Source organism: Nannospalax galili, unplaced genomic scaffold (assembly GCF_000622305.1).
Source record: "Nannospalax galili isolate Female #2095 unplaced genomic scaffold, S.galili_v1.0 scaffold162, whole genome shotgun sequence".
Lineage (NCBI taxonomy): Eukaryota > Metazoa > Chordata > Mammalia > Rodentia > Spalacidae > Nannospalax > Nannospalax galili.
Genome location: NW_008350388.1, coordinates 1,202,826 through 1,223,296, shown reverse-complemented (window position 1 = coordinate 1,223,296; position 20,471 = coordinate 1,202,826). Strand labels below are relative to the sequence as shown.

At 38.4% G+C, this 20,471-nt stretch overlaps 1 protein-coding gene across 5 annotated transcripts in view; it reads left to right on the top strand.

The window, feature by feature from the left end:
- Osbpl1a (oxysterol binding protein like 1A) overlaps window positions 1-20,471 on the top strand; it is a 262,262-nt gene that overhangs the window by 102,705 nt on the left and 139,086 nt on the right. For 4 of the 5 annotated variants that reach the window (XM_029570707.1, XM_029570706.1, XM_008847619.3 and 1 more), the window contains 2 exons: window positions 5,336-5,417; window positions 15,991-16,097. The exons of the other annotated variant lie outside the window; for it this stretch is intronic. In XM_029570707.1, coding sequence (XP_029426567.1) covers window positions 5,336-5,417; window positions 15,991-16,097 — 189 coding nt within the window. The remainder of the gene's footprint in view (window positions 1-5,335; window positions 5,418-15,990; window positions 16,098-20,471) is intronic. 5 annotated transcript variants of the gene reach the window in all.

Genomic DNA, 20,471 nt, shown 5'->3' with positions numbered 1-20,471 from the left:
CAAGATGTAGATCGGTGGTACAGTGAAGATCTACCCCCCAAAGCCATAGGTTTACTGTCTAGTACAAAAGATAATACACCCACCCTCATATAAACCTAGAAATTAAATTTACATTATGTCTAGGTGCTGTAATACCTAAGAGCTAATCTTCAAAAAGTAACTTCCTAGTGGCTGGAGAGATGGCTCAGTGGTTAAGAGCACTTACTGCTTTTGCAGAGGACCCAGGTTTGATTCCCAGCATCCACATGGTTGCTAACAACAGTCTGTAATTCCAGTTCAGGGAATCTGATGCTCTCCAAACTCTCTTCTCACCTCCATGGGCATTTTACAACATGGGCACACTTTTATACATGCAGGCAATACACTCATACACATAAAATTAATACATAAATAAAAAAAATAACTAACTTCTCTAAACCAGTTTCTTAAAATAACAGTGAATTACAAACTGTGCTTCTTTCTGATTGCATTTAAAACTCACACTCCATAGAACTGGAGAGATGGCCCAGCGGTTAAGAGCACTGGGTATTCTTACAGAGGACCTAGGTTTAGTTCCCAGTACCCACATGGAGGCTCACGACTGTCCGTAACTGCAATTCCAGGGGATCTGACATCCTTTTCTTGTCTTTGGGCACTGCACATATGTAGTGCATACACGTACATGCAAGCAAAACATTCACACACATACAAATAAACCTTTTAAAAACGCACAAGTTCCAATCAACACATTACATATGTAACATTAGCATGTTTAAAGTAACACAAAATACAAAGCCCCATTTACCTTTGTGTGAACTGTAAATTTGACTTTATCCCTTTCACTGAGGGCATCAGAAATGTCCACTTGCAGAGCAGCATCACTTTGAAGATCGACATTTATTGCTTTAAGCTAGAAAAAGAAAGTAATACCTTAAAGAAAATTCCCTCTTAAAAGACATCTCACGAGTCGGGTTTGGTAGCACATGCCTTTAATCCCAACACTCCAGAGGCAGAGGCAGGCAGATCTCTGTGAGTTCAAGGCCAGCCTGGTCCACATAGTGAGTTCCAGGACAGCTGGGGCTACAGGGAGACCCTGCTTCAAAAAGAGCAGTAACGTAGCTAAAAAAAAAAAAAAAAAGAAAACTTTAAAGACTCTGTAATTATGGTAAAAACACATAACATTAAAAAAAATCCTCACACACATCTTCTTAGATGTTTAATATTGCATATAGTTTGCTATACCAAAGAGAATGGTAGAGTAATGCCATTTTGTGGTTTGGGTTGTTTCCAGTTAACCATTTATTGTGAATATTTCTCCTGTGAATGCATTTCCATATACAGCATCATTATTTAATGGTTAAATAGTGTTCTAATATAGTATACCATTATGTATTCAATAAATTTCACTTATGTTGGATTAAAAAAAAGACTTTTGTTGACATAAGTACTGCTAATCTTAGATGAAAAGGGATTTGGGGCTCAGTCTGTTCTTGATTTATGATAGAACATAAGAGAATTTGAGCTTTTCCATGACTTGTTGAAGACATTTGCTAGGATTTATTGAGGATTGTTTTTTACTGTTATGTTAAAGCTTAATGTGTAATGTGATAACCTTAAGCATAATTCTCTGATCAGTGAATTTTATGAAAGTAACATTTAGCACATTTACAATAATGGCAGTAAGACTATTGGAAATTGGGGGCAGGATCAATGCGTCGGAGGTTAAGCGTACTTGCTGCTCTTACACAGGACTAGAGTTCGGATTGGTTCCCATCGCCTACCCTTGTAACTCCAGCTCAGGGGATCTGATGTTCTCTTCTGGCTGCCTTAAGCACCTGTACTGATGTGTGCATACACACATAGAGACACACATAGCGATGTACATAGACACATATAGAAACACACATAGATGGATGTAAACAAAATAAAACTATGCCAAATGATTTAAAATTTAGTCAGTATTTCCTAAGTGAAAGGAAACCCTTCTCTACTTATTTGCCCTCAGTATTACTTGGGAGAAAATAAAGCAGGGTGGCAGGATGTCCGTACATGTTTGTGTAGGCATCAGGCATTCATCGGAAGATGAGAAACAACAGTTTCTGCTTTGGGGTTGGAAAGGGCAAAGCAGGGGCCCTGGGACTGGCAGGCAGGTGTGTGAGGGAGGGCTACTGTTCTTGCTGGTAATTTTATTCTCTATTTTTCTGTAAGTATCATAACATAAAACAGTAAGATAATTGCAAAGAAGGGCCAGAATTCCCAGGTGTCAGAAGAATGAAAAGTGTGCTGTGGCTTACTTCCAGCAAGGGAAGATGGGGCATGGGGCTTGCCTTGAGGTAGATCTGACTGGAGTCAGACAGACTTATAGATGGACCACTAGGTACCTCTCTTTGCAGTGCAATTTTCTACAAAGAGGAAAGTCATTAACTTCTAAAATATGTTGTTTTAAAAGGTAGAATTAATATTTTTGGACTATAATGTTTTTCATTTTTTAATTGATTTTTTTGGGGGTGTGTATTTCATACAGAACAGCTTAAACAATCTTAATCATCTTTACACCCTGTCTCCACTGGCACCCTCCCATAGTCCCCCACACAGTTCACTGGAGCCCGTATATTCGGTCATCCCTGTTAAGGTTCACTGGGTTGTCAGTGTCCCCAGCCGTTCCCCAGTGGAAGTCTGTCCACTAGGTCTACCGTAAGGTGAGCTCATTTTACATCTTTAACTGGACCTATTTTGCAAATGTATGCCTTGTATGACCTTGGCACCTATCAAAGTACAGATCATCTCCTCAAAAAGTTCCCTTGCTCTTGTTTCTGGAGAATGCTTTGTCTAAGACAGCTGCTGACCTGTTGACACTTGTGATACCAGTGCTGTTCGCGTTGTCAGTCTGCCTGTTCTAGAATGTCCTGTGAATGAGATTGAGCTGTATGTGATTTTCCTTGTCTGTCTGCTTCCATTCCTCCCCATAATGTTGGATGCACAAGTAGTTCCTTTTTATTGTTGAATGCTAAGCAATGTACTTCTGTTCCTTACTAATCAAATGTGATTTTTTTTTATTTTTTTTTTGCTAGCAAATACCCTGGAATTACACCCCCCCTCCTCTCCTGGAGTGGTGCACTCCTGTTACACAGTTTTAAGTAGCTCTCCAAGTCAGGACAAGGTAGCTGAGCATCGTCTGCACTCAGGGAAAAGTGGTAACTAAAGTATGTATGGACAGAAGTTGAAGCAGGAGATGGGGTTGGGCTTGACTGCTCACTGTTGGTGCTGTCCCATCTGCTGGGCCTCTCTACTCATGGCCATCATCCTTGCTGTGTAGGTGCTCTGCCCAGATGAAGTGGAGAAAGTTAAAAATACTGGAGGATCTCAGTGTTAAGACATAGCTTATAATGGAACCTTATTTATGTGCAGTGAATAAATCAAAATTAGAATTTACAGCTTCCCTGACATAAGGTCAGTGGCATATGACATACCATGCCAGATACCACAAGCATTATTTAATTTTTTTTTTGAAACAAGGTCTCACTGTTTGGCCCAGGCAGGCCAAGAACTCATTATATTCCTGCCTCAGTTTTGCAGGATTGTTAGATGTGTGGTTACCATGCCTAGCCCAGTGTTAACTTTCTGTCTTTGATAACGATTAAGGGGAGATAATAGCACATTATAGAATGTGCTGTATTTTATTGTACTGATAATCTGTCCTTTTTGTGGCAAGTAAATTTCACTAAATTGTTCATCTTGAAGAGATGTGCTGTACCTGTGTTAACACTGCATGTGTCAACTCTTTAGCTGACTTCCTGTAGACCTTTTTAAACCATTGAGCAAGGACGTGACATTTTAAACTTTCAGATAGATAGACTAAGGGAGGATGAATGTGATTCCAGTGCTTGAAAGCGATGCCATGGAGGGTATTTCCTGCCTTCAGCAAGAACTTCAGGAGCTATATCATGTAGTAGATTTGCAGTCTGCAGCTGAACCCCCACTGCTCACTTTTACGGGTCCAGCCAACTTTTCCCCATAGAAAGGAAACAAGAAAACAGCAGAGTTGACTTGTCCACGAGCAGGAATATTTAATGAGCACAGAGCAAGGATGATGACCTTCTATGAATAAATCATGAGTGATGCATTTGGTTGCAGTGCATGTTTCGAGATAGATTTCCCTCACCTTCAACCTATATTCACAAGTGGTGTCTGAAAAAATTAGCAATCATACCAATTCTTTTTATGGGGGTTTCAAATTACATGTAGTAAGGATTCTCCTCTCAAATGCATAAGCATGAGTTATATTTAGATGTCATTAGAAGTCTCAAAACAAAAGGGATAATACAAATTTAAAAGAGAACATTGCCTGTCACTAATGTGGTCCCATGAATAATTCTACTGTGGTTGAGCTGAGCTTCATAAGAACTAAAACATTTATAAATTGAAATAGGAGAAAAGAGTACTTACCTGTATCACCTTGGCACACAGCTACAGTAGGTTCAGTTCTGAGCAAATGTTCTGTGATTGGCCAGTGGAGGTCACAAGTTCAAAGCAGGGAAGTTTCATAAGGCTAAATCCATTGTTCTGCCTGTGGCATTGTGATTCTAACTAACATTTACAAGATCAAGCTTCTTGGAATAGATATTTTAAATTGCCATAGCCAGGCAGTTCACCACTATGATTCTCTTGCTTATTCTTCCCAGCTCTTTAAGGGAAGCTGTGTAGAACCAACTTTTAACTCAGCAGTGATTTTCATCCTGTACTTTGAATCTGCAGTAGGCTGGGATGAAGCTTAGATCATCAATTTTCATATTCAGATTTTACTCTTTGGGGTCTTACTATATAGAACTTAAAATTTTCAAGGAAGAACACTTTCCATAATTGATGGGGCCTTATTTTCATAAGCTTCGATTTGCTAAGAAAATGTCCTGCTTGGTCTGATGATGTGGGTGGTGGCTGTGTGTATTTAAAATGCTAAATGAAAAATCAGCTTGTGATTTCCAAATGTTAGGACCATCTGGATATTCTTTTGACAAAAATAGTTTAAAAAATGTATCCTTAAGAAATGCATTTTACAGTTTCTTTTTGAATTTAATCAGACAAATCATAGAAACCTATTTCATATATGCATGGAATGAGAGAATGTTGTTAATTAATGCAGTTGTATGGTATCTACATGACCAGATGTTGAATGTATTTAGAGTTGAATACTTTTATTAAACTATTTGATTAAATAAATGGTACATTCATGTTCATGTTTTTCTAAAGAATTTCCTTACGTATATCTGAATTGCAAGCTTTGATAGAGACATTAAAGCATAAGTAAATTTCTTTTAAAGCTCTTATTGGTTTAATTTTATCTCTGTTTTTCTTCCAGAGAGCACAAGCATGTCAGCAGAGGCTAGATAGGGAGATTTCCAACTTTCTCAAAATGATTAAAGAGTGTGACATGGCTGAAGGTAAAGAGGAGGGGGGAACTTCCCTAAAGTCTCACTCTTGACCCCTTGCCATTTTGTTTAACTGTATATTTTACTCTTTTTTATTCTATTTTTGTATGTGTGCGCACATTTGGGTCATGGCCTCTGTGTGGTGCTCAGGACAACTTGTTGGAATCGTTTCTCTCCTTATATCTATGTGAATTCTGGGGATTGAACTCAGGTTGTCAGGCTTGGCAGTAGCCACCTTTACCCTCTGAGCCATCTCCAGCCTCTGTTTTGGTTTTGATAACACTATTTTGAAATACATTTAACTAATGCAATCTTTTGCCACCTGTGCTGGTTTGCTCTTCCACATCTACCCCTTCCATGCCTTCTGCATCAAAACTGCATTACCACGACCGACTTGTACTCGGACAACTGATGGTTCAGCAAGCTGGACCATCAGGGCCTCATCAGGGCCCTGTGGAAAGGACAGTAGAAGTAAGATCAGGGGTTTATGTGTGCCACCTCTGTGTAGAACACAGTAGGCCTGTGTCTTAGTGAGTGCATGGCCATAGGACACCAGGAGATAAGAGTGAAGAGAGGCTTATACTTGAGTAAGGGAAAGCACTGGCATCACCTGAAAGCAGTGCTGTCCTTGAACAGGGAGAGCCAGGGGATTTTGTCAGGAGACCTGTGCAGATTTGTATAGAAAACACATAAACTTTAGGTTTATGTTTCTGGGCATGCGCAGTGCAAGAAGGAAAGGTGGGAGATTCACTTCTGTGGGCAGAGGATCTAGCATCACTAAGCCAAGTTTTTCCAAGTCACACAAATAGAGTAAGCCATTTTGTTTCTTCAAAGACCCTTAGCTGAAAAAAAAAACCTAATGTTGAAGGCATAGTACTAGTCTTCTAAAAGGGCAGCAAGGAGCCTGCCTGGCTGCTAGCACCTGTTCCTGGGCTGTGTTCTAACTGTGCTGTTGGCTGCTTCTACCTGTCCCATGAGCTTAGTACTGTCCCCTCCATGTTCCGGGATGGTAACTGTTGGTCTGGGGTTTACCCAGCCTTCCCTTCCTTTGAAAGTAGTCTCTCTTCAGAGTCTCAGCCTTCAGGCATGTTGACTTTCCCCTCCAGTGTCGTCTGATAATGCTTCCTCTCTGGACTCTCAGCTCCTCTCAGTACTTGCCACCCCTATGCTTAGCTTCATGTTCCTTTATCACCTTCTAGACTTTGTCTACTCTTCTTCCCCCACCCTTCCCTTCCCCTCCCCTGTACTCTCCGTCCTTCTCTCCCTGTGGTGAAGGAAATGAATGACTTACTTACCTAGCTTATAAATTTGCAACTTGTTTCTCTGAGTTGAGAGAGAAAGGTAGTGGATTCATTCTGTCTGGTTAATAACTATAAGGTCATACAAGTCACTGAGGCCTTCGAAAAACCGGAAGCAGCCAGGCAAACAGGGGTAGCTTGAATTCTGGTCAGTAGGGATCCCCACTGTGATTTTTTAAATATCCCTCTCCTGCCCTCTGGAGTCACTATTTTTCTTTTTAAAATTTTTATTACATTTATTTTTTCTGTATGTCTTTTGCCCTCATTGGTTATCCCTTTTTTTTCCTTTTATGATGCTGGGGATTGACTCAAAGGTCTACATTCTCAACAAGCACTTTACCAACTGAACAACATCCCCAGACTTCATTATCTACATTTTGAAAAAGTAATTCCACCTTCTTCTAGCATTCTGCATGTGACACTTTCTAGACAGTCTATCCTTTTTTCTGCCTTTCTTGGTGATGCAAACATTTTCACTGTCTTTGTTCTGCAGTCTTATTCTATTTGTAGGTTTGGATTTTGTCATTCTGTGTATATCTTTGAGTTCCTGTTGGTTTTGCTTTGTTTTGACACAGGGTCCCCCTATGTATCCCTGGCTGGCCTGGAACTTGCTATGCAGACCATGCTGGCCTTGAACTCACAGTGATCCACCTGCCTTTGCTTCTTTTTAAAAAATATTTTACTTTTATTTTATGTGTATGAGTATACTCCTTGCCTGTAGGCAAGTGCACCCATGTCATGCAATACCTGCAGAGGTCAGAAGAGGGCATTGAATTCCCTTGGAACTGGAGTCTTGGATGGTTGTTGGCTGCCACGAAGGTGCTGAGAATCAAACCTGGGTCCTCTTCAAGAGCAGCCAGTGCTCTTAACTGCTGAGCTATCTCTTCAGCCCCACCTCTGTTTCTTAAGTGCTTGTAATTAAAGGCATGGGACACTTTGCCTATCAAGTTCCTGTTAAAACTTACAGACATGTTAGTCATTTCAGTAGAGAAAAGTTTTCAACTCTTGTTCAAATTTTCATTCTTCCTCCTTGGGCAGCAGAGAATGACAGCAGACAGGTGTGGAGCTTTCACGCTTTATCTCCTGCCTCTTAGCTTCTTAGAGCATTTCTGCTTTTCTGTGTTGTCTGATCTGCTGTCCCTGGTTTGACTCTTCATGCTGGAGCCAGGGTTCAGGGCCTTGCCTATGCTCAGCAGGACCTCCATGGAGCTGTGCCACTCCTGTGTTGCATTCGGAATCGTTCCTCAGAACTGTTGTCTAGTTTCTTGCTTGGTTTTGATTCCTCTTCTGTTTTAATCCTTTAATTTTCCAATTCTTAGTCTTAATGACTTCATAATTCTAGAAACTATTGATGGTGGTTTTAAAACTTGTTATTTTTCTGGGCCTGCAAGATGGCTTGTGGATAATGGTGTTGACAACCTGAGTGACCTGAGTTTAATCCCTGGAAACCACATGGTGGAAGGAGAGAACAGACACTCAAGTTGTCCTTTGACCTCCCCATGTGTGCCATGTCATGTACATACCTACACACATACATGTATATACAAATTAAATGTAAAAATATTTGTTTTTTCCATAGCAACATGATTTTTGTGATGTACATGCATTTCTAATTGTACCTCTGATAGCTGGACAGATACCAACTTCAAGCTCCATTCAGAATGCCCCTGTAACTCTGGTTGTCGTGGTTCATGGATCTTTATTGGGAGTGCTGCAGTGGGGCTTGTGTTTTCCCTGCTTCCTGGATGGTGAGGTGACCCTACAGGATGGTTTTATGTCTGTTCCTGTTGAGGCTGCAAAAGTTCCTCTGGATTTTATACCTAGATGAGTCACAGGCCTAGGGATTCCCAGCTATTCTGATTCTCACTCAGAGCAATGGAGAAGATGCAACATGCCTTTCTTTACTGCTGGACCCAACGGCAAATCTCCTCTGCCTGTATGCGTATGTGTGTGCACATGTGAGTGTTTGTGTGTGCGTGTGTGTATGTTTGTTTCATTACAAGGTCTTAATCCATAGTCTTAGAAAGGAAAACCTCAGAACTCGTCTTGTATATGTACATAAACCCTCTTAGTCTCTGGGTACACATTCTGTCTGTGACCCACCTCTGTCCTTACCTTGCTCACTGTAGCCTGTCATATCACTCTTGATTTCTAATTTCTCACATATCTGAGTTTTCCTTCTTTCAAGCTCTGCTGCGTGTTACTTTTTTACTATTTTATTCAATATCTTGATGAGATGGGGTTGGTTGGATGATTGTGATCAACCTGGTCTGTTAGGGATTGTAAGTGTCCTGTATTCTTCCTAATACAAAGCATATTATTATTATATGAATTATCTTGTATAAGAACAAACACGTGTAGCCACTTGTTATATAGTGTAGATTCTGTTACTTTTTTCCCTTTAACAGTCCTATGTAGTTCATACTGCTGTTATTTTATGGGCAAGCTGACTGAGGCACAAAGAATATTAGGTACCTTGACTAATGGCTAATGAAAACCAGTCAGTATTTGGTTCTAGGCAGCCTGACCACAGGGACTAGAACCAATAAAGAGGCTAGAATAAGCCAGGAATTCTAGCTTTACTTTTGTCATGTGATCTGCACACTGGAAAAGCTAGCAGATTTATAACCTGATCCACCATGTAGGGTAGACGTTACTGAGGACATTCACATTAGCTTGGCTGCTGAAATTAAGGGGTTCAACTCCATGTTGTTTTCCTATTTAGAGGGGCAGATTAGCAGATGGAGAGATGGCTCAGTGGTTAAGAGCACTGGCTGTTCTTACAGAAGACCCGGGTTCAGATCCCAGCACCCACATGGCAGCTAACATGTGGGCACTGCACAACACAGGTGCATTTATACATATGCAGGCAATACATTCATACACAAAAAATAAAAATAAATCAGTATTTTTTTTAAAAAGGGCAGATTGATAGAAGTTTCTAGCCTACAATTAAAAAAACTTTTATTTTCCATGTACCTTTTTCTTATCTTTATTTATCCTCATGCTATTTCTGTTGTTCTTCATCTTAATCACCTCAATTCACAGTTCTTGTCTTCTGGTTGTGAGCCTGAGCCTTTAACAGCTGCACCAGTTCTCCAGCCCTCACACTACTTCTTAAGCTCAAACCTTGGGGTTGTCTTTCATTTCTCTTTGCCTGCACACATGTTGTCATTAGTCCTGCGTTGTACATGTCACTGGCCTTCCCTTCCCTCTGCCCTTGTATTCTGAGGTAGACCATAGTTACCTTTCCCACAAAAAGCAGCAGTGCTTCCTTCATCTGTCCCCATGGATTATTCCCTAGTGGAGTTAGAAAGTCTCCACAAATCAGGCCTTGTTCTAGACTTAGCAGAAGCCTTAATGCCTTAGGGTATAGCACAAAGTCTAAGTTGACTGACTTTATGACCTGGGTCTACTGAGTTTAGCAGTCTCATCTCACCTCTTCCTTCCTTGCACTCTGTTCAGCAGCATAAACTTTTTCTTACGTGTCTGGTTCTCTCAGCATACCTTGTTTATAAGGTATGAAGTAGGAATTCACCTTCCCTCTTACATGTAGTTTCTACAACCTTCTTGGTATCTCTAAGTGGTGTTCATTGGTGTCCAGGCCATTCTTTGTTTTCTCCATCATACCTTAAGGAATCCTTAATGTAACTTCGTTTTTCTATTCCTGTTTCTTGGCAGGCCTAACCTTGTTAGGCCTCAGAAAAGGCAGGAAAACAGGGAAAGGTATAGGCCACAACAGTTGCCACTGGAAGGAAGCCTCTATCCTTGGTCTGAGCTCTCTTGCAAGCCACAAGGTTGAGGAAGGAGTCCAGCAGGTGAGGCAGGATGCCTGTGTAACTAAGTGTTCAGTTCTTTGCCTGCCAAAGTCTGTAGAGTTGGGCAAACATACTCTGGAACTCTTTCAAACACATGATCGAACTTCGTTGTTAACACATCCTCAAATTCTTTCCTCACTTTGTTCTTTATGGCACAGACCTTGCCAAGACTCCTCCCCTGACCTGGTCAGGTCATATATGGCTCTGTCCTAATTACTGTTTACTTCATTGATTCTACTTGTCTCATAAAGTCATAACCATTAGGTGAGGGCCCCATTGGACAATTCAGTCAGGAGTGATGCAAGCCAGTCAATAGCTTTTGATTTAAATTTTATTCAGTCAAAATGAAAGATTAAAATGAATGTTACCGCCTCATTTCACTTTTGTTTGCAAAAGAATACAAGCTGCACACCTAGCTCTGCTGGCTGCATTTGTTTCATTTGATCCCGTAGTGGCTCCTGGACTTAGTGCTGTCTTTTCTAAATATTTTAAATTATTCATTCTTTTTCTGATTAATTTTTACCTTTTCCCCTTCTAAAAATCCTCAAGTTATTTATTTTCTCTTTTCCTTGCTTGACAGGAAGTTCTGTAAGGAAAGACTATTTCTGTCATTCTTAAACCTTTGTCTCCAGTGCCTAGAGTGGTTCCTGCTGCATGGTTGCTACTCAGTAAATGGTAGATGAACTCTTCCCACCTCTCTATAGCTCTCACTGATCTTAGTTCTGATACTGTCTTCTTCCTAGAACTAGTATTCTAGGTAAGACTTTTACTGGGCTTATATTTAGCAGTAGAATACTACATGTTCTTTAAGATGTAACTTGGTCCTTCGTCTATCAGACTTCACTTGCCTTCTGTAATCCATGATCACTAAATGGTGAACATTTTCAAATAGTACTGAACTTGTTTGTATTTTTGTTCTATCACATCACTGGTATCTTGTTTAATCCATTTAATACATGTCACTTTAAGCTATGTATTTTATACTTTTTAGTTCAATTATTATAAATTACATACAGAGACCAATATGTGGAACATTTTAGTGTACTTATTTAGTAGATGGTTGTTTTCAAACTAACATCTTAAGTTAAACAAATGTTCAACTTAATGGGTAAATTAAGATTCTTGTTACATAATGGCACTTCTCTGTTTTTTTTTTTTGTTACAATTTTACATAGCAGTTTTTATAAGATTGGATGGTTTTCATTTTCTCCATTTTGAGGAAAGAATACTGGTGTTCTGAGTTTATATAATTCTAATCTTGTATTAAAGTTAGAATTTAAAATTATTTTTATTTTTTTCTGTGTGTGTTTATGTGGTGCCTGTGTGTGCACTTGCATAATGAGACCGGAGGTTATTAGGACCTATCCGCTTTGTTTTTTCAGACAGGGTCTTTCATTGACCTTGAGTTTACCAAGTAGGCTAGGCTGACTGGCTGGCCATCGAGCCCCTGGGATCTATACCTGTCTCCATTTGTCCAGTGCTGGGACAAATGGCTTTGAACAGGGGTCCTTATGCTGTGTGGTCCTCATGCTTTAGCTGCTGAGCTGCCTTTGTAGTTCAGTTTTTAAATGCCTGCTTATATTCAGATTGGATGAGGTCTTTCATGCATCTGGTCATATTCATTTCCTTTCTAATCCAACCACAGATTAAAAACAAACTCATTTTTGTATTTCACATTTTTTGTCTTGTCAGTATATTTCTTAGTTTTGAAGTATTTATTCTGCTTGTGTTGAATTAAAGAAACACAAATTAAAGATAACACTATTACTAGACAGGTAAGGGAATGTGAGAAATGTGATGCCATTCATCTGGGTTTTGTTTTTAAAATACATTATCCCAAATGATAGAAGTAATTGAGTGTTAACATTGCAAAATGGGCAAAATACATATTTTCTGTGCCTCAAACTAAAAAACAAAATGGTGCTTTGAAAAAAAAAATCATGTTTATGGGGGCTGGAGAGATGGCTCAGAGGTTAAGAGCACTGGTTGCTCTTGCAGAGGACCCAGGTTCGATTCCCAGCACCCACGTGGTAGCTAACAGCTCTCCTAACTCCAGTTCCAGGGGATTCAACAGCCTCTTCTGACCTTCATGGGCATTGCACGACCTAGGTGCACTTACATACATGCAGGCTGTATACTCATACACATAAACTAAAAATAATAAAAATTTTTTTAAAAATCACGTTTATTTGCTCTAACCAATAAACGTATAGTAGCAGTAGGAGCAGCAATAATAGTTATAATATTTCCAAATGAAAATGACTTCATGATAATTTTTTTTCTTTTATGTATATGGGTGTGTTGCATACATGTCTGCAAGTACACTGGTGGTGTTTAGTGCCTGCTGAGGTCAGAAGAGGGTGTTGGATCCCCTGGAACTCGAGTTACAAACTATTGTTAGCTGCCATCTGGGTGCTGGGATTCGAATCTGTGTCTTTTGGAAAGGCAGCCAATGCTCTTAAACCGCTGAGCCATAGCGCTAGCCCTCATCATGTTAAAAAAATTGAAAGCACAAATCTTTTGATGTAAAATGAAATAATCTAAAAACCATTTGAATTTTCACCACAAATCATGAAATGATCATTTTGTTAATTTCCTCATTCCTGATGAGAACCTTTTTTTTGTTCAAAGCTCAGTGCTGGACATTTCAGGTGGCAAGGAGGGTTAGGGTTATGAGGGACGGTGCAGCATGTGCACAGTGCCCTTCGTCTTTGATTACAAATGCTTTGGTTATTGTTGCTGTCTAGGAGAGAGGCAGTGTCCCACAGAGATCTTTAAGGAAGGCTTCTCAGGAAGGACAACATTTGAAGCAGGACATACATATACTTATATATATGTATATATATGGAGAAACTAATGAATAGAAGTAAAAGGCTTTTTCTGGGAAAATGGTCTGGCTCAAAGAGATTCAATTGCGGTATCTTAAATGTTCTAAAGGAACATGGATTTTTGTCTGTGATAGAATAGTAGAGGTTGCCTGAATTGGGATTTTAATTTGTTACACAAAGAAACAAGTATTTTCTCAGTGCTTTTAAAACTTAGCCAATTAAAAATTGTACAGTATAATCATGAAAAATGACAGATTGTGAGCTTTTTATGTCTCTAAAGTTAAGTTTTTTCAATATGATCTTCTAGCAGCTTTTATGACTTCAAAAATATTTTTAGTACAAAATAATTTTTTGCTTCAAAATTAGCAGTCAGATTTTTATAGGAGGCCAAATAAGGTAACATACTGGCCATTTTACATTTATGCATGGGAATTTAGTTTCTAAATATTAACTGCCTAAAGCATATTTTCAGTGTTTTTGTTGGTCACTTTTCTAGAAGCTTAGTAGTTCCATTTCTTTTCCTGTAATGCTATGTAAAGATCCTTATATGAGAAGCATGCCACTGAATTCCCCTGGTGCAGTGCTACAGTGTATCGTAAGTCAGCTTCATCAGTTTTTCAACACCAGGAGTGGATGTTTGTCTCAAGACTTTGCTTTAACCCTAGATTACCATAGAAATCCTGTGTATGTGTAGCTGAGAATTGAACCCCAGACATGCTAGCCATGTCTCTCCCTCTCAGCCATATCTCCAAATCCTGAGACAGAGTAATTCTGTTCTGTTGTGAACAGTAGTGTGGTTGTGTGTGTGTCTGTGTCTGTGTGTCTGTGTCTGTGTAGAAAGCTTCCAGAATGAGTTTTGTTGAAGTATATTTAAGTATTCCTTACAATGTGTTTGGATAATTAATATTTGTTTCACATTAATCAAATATCTAAAGTACAAATTATCTAAAAGTCTATTGGGGATGACTGTGATGGTATTTAATTGAATAACTCCATAATTCCATCTTACTGTCATCTTTGTCATGAATGTGGAAAATTACTAGATTACCCAGAACATTTATGGAAGACAGAGGCTGGGTCTGTTTTTGTCTCATACCTCTCACAGTGCTCAGTCCACAGTCGTGTGTGACATCTGTTGAGGTGCTATTCCTGGAGTCATATGGCACCCAGCATATGGTACTTTCTTTTGCTATTTAACAACTAAGTAGAGAATAAATCATCCCAATGTATATCAAAGTTCCAAAATGAAAGATAAAGTATGTAAAGTTAGTTATTTCAGAATGGAGTAGTTTTATTTTGTTACTCAGAATAGTTATCACCGGGAAACTCTATTGCATAAAGTGAAAAATGCAATGAAACACTGTTCAGTCTTCATATCCTGGTATTACAGAAAGGCTGCTCATTCTTTCATCTACTCAACTTTTTCCTTTTGTTGCTCATTTTTGTTTTAGAAATTTTAAAAGTAATTTTCCAAAAAGGACCCTTTTTGTTTAAATCTTATGTAGAAAACTTTTAAACTACTTGAATTCTAAGGAAAAATAATATTTACAGTTTTATCACCCTGAAATAATGGGTACTTCCTGTGTGTTTCAGTAGATTGATTAACTTTGAGACCAAAAGCTTTATTTTCTCTCATGTATCATTCCACCCCAGTCTGCAGATGTTTGTATCTTCATGGGACCCACTGTTGTTTTCTAGCCTGATATCTGCTGATCTTTTGATATTTGGATTCATTTGATTTCTTTGGCTTGTTGATTTTGTTTATTTAGATCTTAACAGTTTTAAAGTCAGGATTATTTGAAATACAAAGAGTGCTACAGGCTTGTCTTTCTTTTTCTTAGTTTTATTTTAATGAAGTTTTCTTAAATGTTGAGATTTTTTGTTTGGTTAGAAGAACAGATTTAAAGGTTTTATTTGTCAGTCTTGACAGTATTGACATTTTACTTAATATAAGTGGTGAATGTGCATTTTTGCAGGTTTTTCTCATCAGCATTCTGCTTTTGCTTTTTATTTTTAGTGAGTAAATGGCTTAAGAGTCTTTTCGTTAGACAGGGTCAGGTACCAGCATTACCATGTCTGTCTCTGTCCCCAGCTTAAGCATACACTAACAGGTAGTGGACGTCCATAAGGATACATTTGGGAAAGTCCAAGTTATGCCAAACATTTTTCCAAATTAGAGCTAGAGGAAGTTGAATAATGCTGCCTTCTGATACGTTAGCCTCTATATCAACTACAGAATTTGTTTTGTCTCTTTTTAGAACTTTGCTTTTGAATAAAATTACTCAGCACAGACTATGATGAAAGTAGTATGCTAATGGCATAAGTATCTTATCTGTCCTTCATGACTGCTTTCCTTAAACATTATATGATGTCCAGTTCCTGTCTAAACTTTTTAACATCTTAGCGCCCCTTGCAGGGTATAAGCTGTGGTAGAAGGCTTTGTCCCTTTTTCATACTGACTGATGTGATGGCGCTTAGGTGTTTAACAGTGCCCAAAGTGCATACCATTGGTTATGCTTTGCTTAGGGGTGCAGGAAGGACATGTGACATTAATAAATGTAAAAATATTTTAGTGCTTGTAGAACACTTTTACGATTACTTAAAGTCCTACTCATTTTAATTATTTATATTTTGTTTATAGAAATGCTTCCATCATTTCTTCAGAAAGTTGAAGTTATCTCTGAAGCCTCTAGAGAGACGTGTGTAGCTTTGAGTGATTGCCTTGATCTCTTCACTAAACAAGAAGGGGTAGGTCATTCAGAATTGAATTTTTAAAATACTTGAGTATCACGTTTGTCTAATAAGCCATTGTTTCCAAATTGTTCGAGAGTAAAAAAAAATTAGCATTAACAAAGGAAATGAAAGCTTCACTTTCATAAAAATTCTGAATTTATTCTCAATTAAACTGGGTGATTCTGAAGTAACAGTGCTCATGTCTGTGGAATTTATAGGTGTAACTATATTTAAAAAACATTCTTAACACTGTTCTGTCCAAGATGATTGTGAAACTTCTCCCCTCCCCTCCTCTCCCACTTCCCTCCCCTTTCCTCCCCTCCCCTCCCCCTTATCCTTTGACACAGGGTCTCTCTGTAGTTCCAGCTTGCCTGGAACTCACTTTGTAGACCAGGCTGGCCTCAAACTCATAGAGATCTGCTTGCCTCTGCCTTCCGAGTGCTGGGATTAAAGGCATGTACCACCATGTCTGGCATGATTGTGATATTTCCATAAGAGATGTGAACATATTCTAGAAAAAAAGACCTATATGTAGAAAACATACAATGCTTAGATCCAGAAAACAGAGTGGTGTTATGTTACATTTAACTGTTTAAACTGAACTCCATGGATGAAATTTTTCTTCTTCCTTCCTATTCAACATTTAGCCATTGGCTTTTCCAAATTTAAGCAAGAGCAGTATACGTGCGCATTAGTTACTTTTGTAAGGATTAAAATGTGGTAAAGATGTATTCTGGTTACTGGAACTGATGTTTTTCTTTTTCTTTTTTTTTTTTTCCATTTTGATGATTTTCCATTTGATTAACTTTTTCCCTCTATATGTTTAATCTTCAACTTTTTGAATTAAGATACTTAACTTATTTTTGTTTTAATTTGTTTGTGTCTTCTGTTTAGAGATTGAGTTTTGATAAAATCAGATAAAAATGGTTTTATAAATAATCTTTTTCTTTTTTATATATATCTTTATACTGTTATAGTTGGACTTTTTACTATCAGCCTGATGGAAGGCATAAAGTTTATAATCATGCATGCCCTCTTCTTTTTTATTTTTATTTTTTATGGTGCTTTTGTAATTTCATATAGTGACTCTTAATCAAAGGGTTTAGACCACCCTCCCCTATTTTTTGTATGCAAAGATTGAAATTTTTTTTCCTGTGGTTAGAATGGAAGCCTTATGAATTCATGAACAATTTAAAAGATGCTACCTTTGTATATATATCACAAATTATACATATGACATTTATTTAAAAAAATATGAAGATATTAATATGAATTCATTAAAGTCTTTCAGTAGAATTCTATTATAACAGGAAGACATGACTGATTCATTAGACAGTTATTTCTTACGGCTTTTTTTGTTTGAGACAGGCCTTTGCAGTGAGAGTGGCTTCAGATTCATGGTCCTCCTGCCACCACATCTGTGCTGCTTGGATTGCAGGTGTACACTAGTGTTGTGAGTGTGCTATATCATAGACATAGATGGCTATGTTTGTTTTCCACAGTCTCAGAATTTATTGAATGACGTACATTCATAGGGCTGTAGCGATAGCTCCATGGTTAAAAGTACTTGGTGTTCTTCCAGAGGACCCATGTTTGTTTCCCAGCAGGTCTGGCAGCTCCCAACTTCCTTTTACTCCACCTCCAGGGGATCAGTGCCTTCTTTTGAACTCTTTAGGCATTGCACTCGCCTCCCATAAACATACATACACATAATTCACCAAATATTCCTTATTTTGCTTGATGGACACATGGTTATTGACTTTCACAGATTCTTTTATTCCAATTTTAGTATTAACTCTTAAGACTGCATGTTCTAGCTTGTACAATAAGATACAGGGTATTGACTGTGAAGAAAAATTTAAGGCGACTACAGAGATCCTATAAAGACAAAAGCGAGCACTGGTACAGTTAGTGACAGCTAAGTTGGTTAGGTAAGACATCCAGGATGCAGTCACAAAGCTTATGGGATAGTGGTGGACAGAGATAGTTCAGGTGAGTGGCAAACAAGTGTGTCAAATGAGGATTGTGCCAAGCTGCCTCTCAGAAGAGTCAGGAGTTGTCTATAGGTTGATCTCTTAATACCCTGCTCCTGATGGTTTGATGCCAGGTAGGTGGGCACTGCTATATGTCATTGTGAGGTGTCCTTCCTCTTATACAACCCAGTGTTGGAGTTTCATCCTTCATTGGTCTGGTGTTTTTGAGTTCCTGGGCCTAGTTTCTCTGATATGGCTTTGATATGCCATGTGTCCATGTTTTCCTTCAGTAAGTTCATAGGTAATATTTTACTTAGCATGAGTAAGCTAGCTGTCAGCCTGTGCCATGGTCTGTGCTGGACAGATGGTAGTTGTTTACCTGCACAGACCACATACAGAGGCATTCTGCTACAGCCTTTTCACTCAAAATAGGACACACCACTATTTGGTAAAGTGGAGTCATGCAGGTCATGGCCCAGCATGAAAGATGCTGTTTTTTTCACTGTAGAGCAACCCAAAGCACACCCCATTAAGTATTTTAATGATTAAATGCTTGATTCTTCGCAGCATTTCTGTTTTTCGTAGCTTGCAGATTTCGTATGCTAGTTTGTTTAAAGGGTGGCTGGATGATACAGTATTCTGAATAAATATGAGTTGGGATCATCATTTTAGAATCCTTGGAATTAAAACATTATATTGCTGGATTCTTGTGTATGTAGCACATTGTGAAACTAAGTTTCTCATCTTTTGGGCGGTACCTAATAAATGTACTGATACCATTTTTGCTCTAGGGAGGTATGATTTTAAGGCTGAACAGTAAGAGGTTGATGCGTGTTTAATTCCTGGAAATGTATACATTTAATTAAAAATTATTTTTTGAGACAGGGTATCCTTGTAGTACCAACTGGCCTGGAACTTAACCAGGTTGGCCTTGGTCTCCCAGAATCTGCCTGCTTCTGCCTCCCAAATGCTTAGACTAAAGGCATATGCCACCAGGCCCAACAATTTCTAAGCTATCTGTTTAATAGTGTATAAGCCGTTGCTTTCTGAAGAATCTAGACAGACAAAAGTTTTAGAATAATGTTAAGACTTAAAACTCTTAGCCTCTAAAATTTGTCATGCATAAAAGTGTGATAATATAAGCAGAATGCTCTAGCACATGGTAAGCAGGGAGCTCTGAAAATCAGTCATATTGGTAAGATTTTATATGATTAAGATTTGTGATCCCTCCTCTCTGATAGCATCTTGAAGCTCTGTTTCTTTAACATTACATTTGTCTTGTTTAAGAAGAGGTAATGCTAAAGAGAATTTATTTGAATGTTGGGCATGGTGACACATATCTATAATCCCAGCACTTTGGCTAAAGTAGGAGGATCACCATGTGTTTGGGGCCAACCTGGGCTATATAGTGAGACTTTTTCTCAAACAAACAAATACCACATGGGGTGGGGAGGAAAAGAGAATATGTATTCCACTACTTTGGGGATGATTCTGTTTTTTCTCCATCCTCATTACTTATTTAAGTAGACTACTTCATGTTCTTGAACCTTCACATCTTCATCTCCCATATAAGAACATACAGAAAGTTAAGAGCACTGGTCTTTAAGTGTAGTGGAACTATTTTAAGTTTTAGTCTTTAACCAAACATGACAAATTTCTGTAAAGTGAAAACATTTATACACCTCAGGATTAACTGCGTGCAGGTGAACAGGTCCGTAGGGATACAGCATGTTGCATGGACACAATAACTGGCATTTAATTTTTAACTATTGTGTCTTTAAGATAGCTTTTCAGAAATTTTGTGAAACCCCATCTCAGTTAAATGCACAAATTTCCTTCTCATAAATAAGATAGGAAATGAGAATTGAAAGATAAGTGGTGTCTGAGATTTTCTTCTGTATTATTGCTATAATTATTCCGAGGCAGGGTCTCACTATGTAGCCCTGGCTGTCTTTCTACTGTCAATGCACCTACTTCAACCTCTTGGGTACTGAGATTTCAGGCATATATCACCATGCCAAACTTGAAGTCTGTCTTTCAAATGCCCAAGAAATCACAACACAAGAATTGAATAGCATAATTGAGGTCAGGGTGGCATAACTGTGTTTATAATGTCTTACTTATCTGCTATTATAAATTACATTTATTCCACCTGAACTTTTATTAATAGAGCAGTCATAAACTTTGAAGTCACACAGACCTGTATCTCTTCCTGTTTTTGAATGCTGTCTCCTTTATGAATGTGGTAGCCAGATGAAAACACTTGTGGATGTTTTTGAAGACTAAACAATATCATAGTAGCCAAACATCTGTTTTATACCTGCTTCAAAATACACAGGAGATGGGTGTGAGTGATTCAGTCCCCATAGCAACAAACTTGTTTTTATTCTATTTATTTGGCAATTATTTTAAAAGA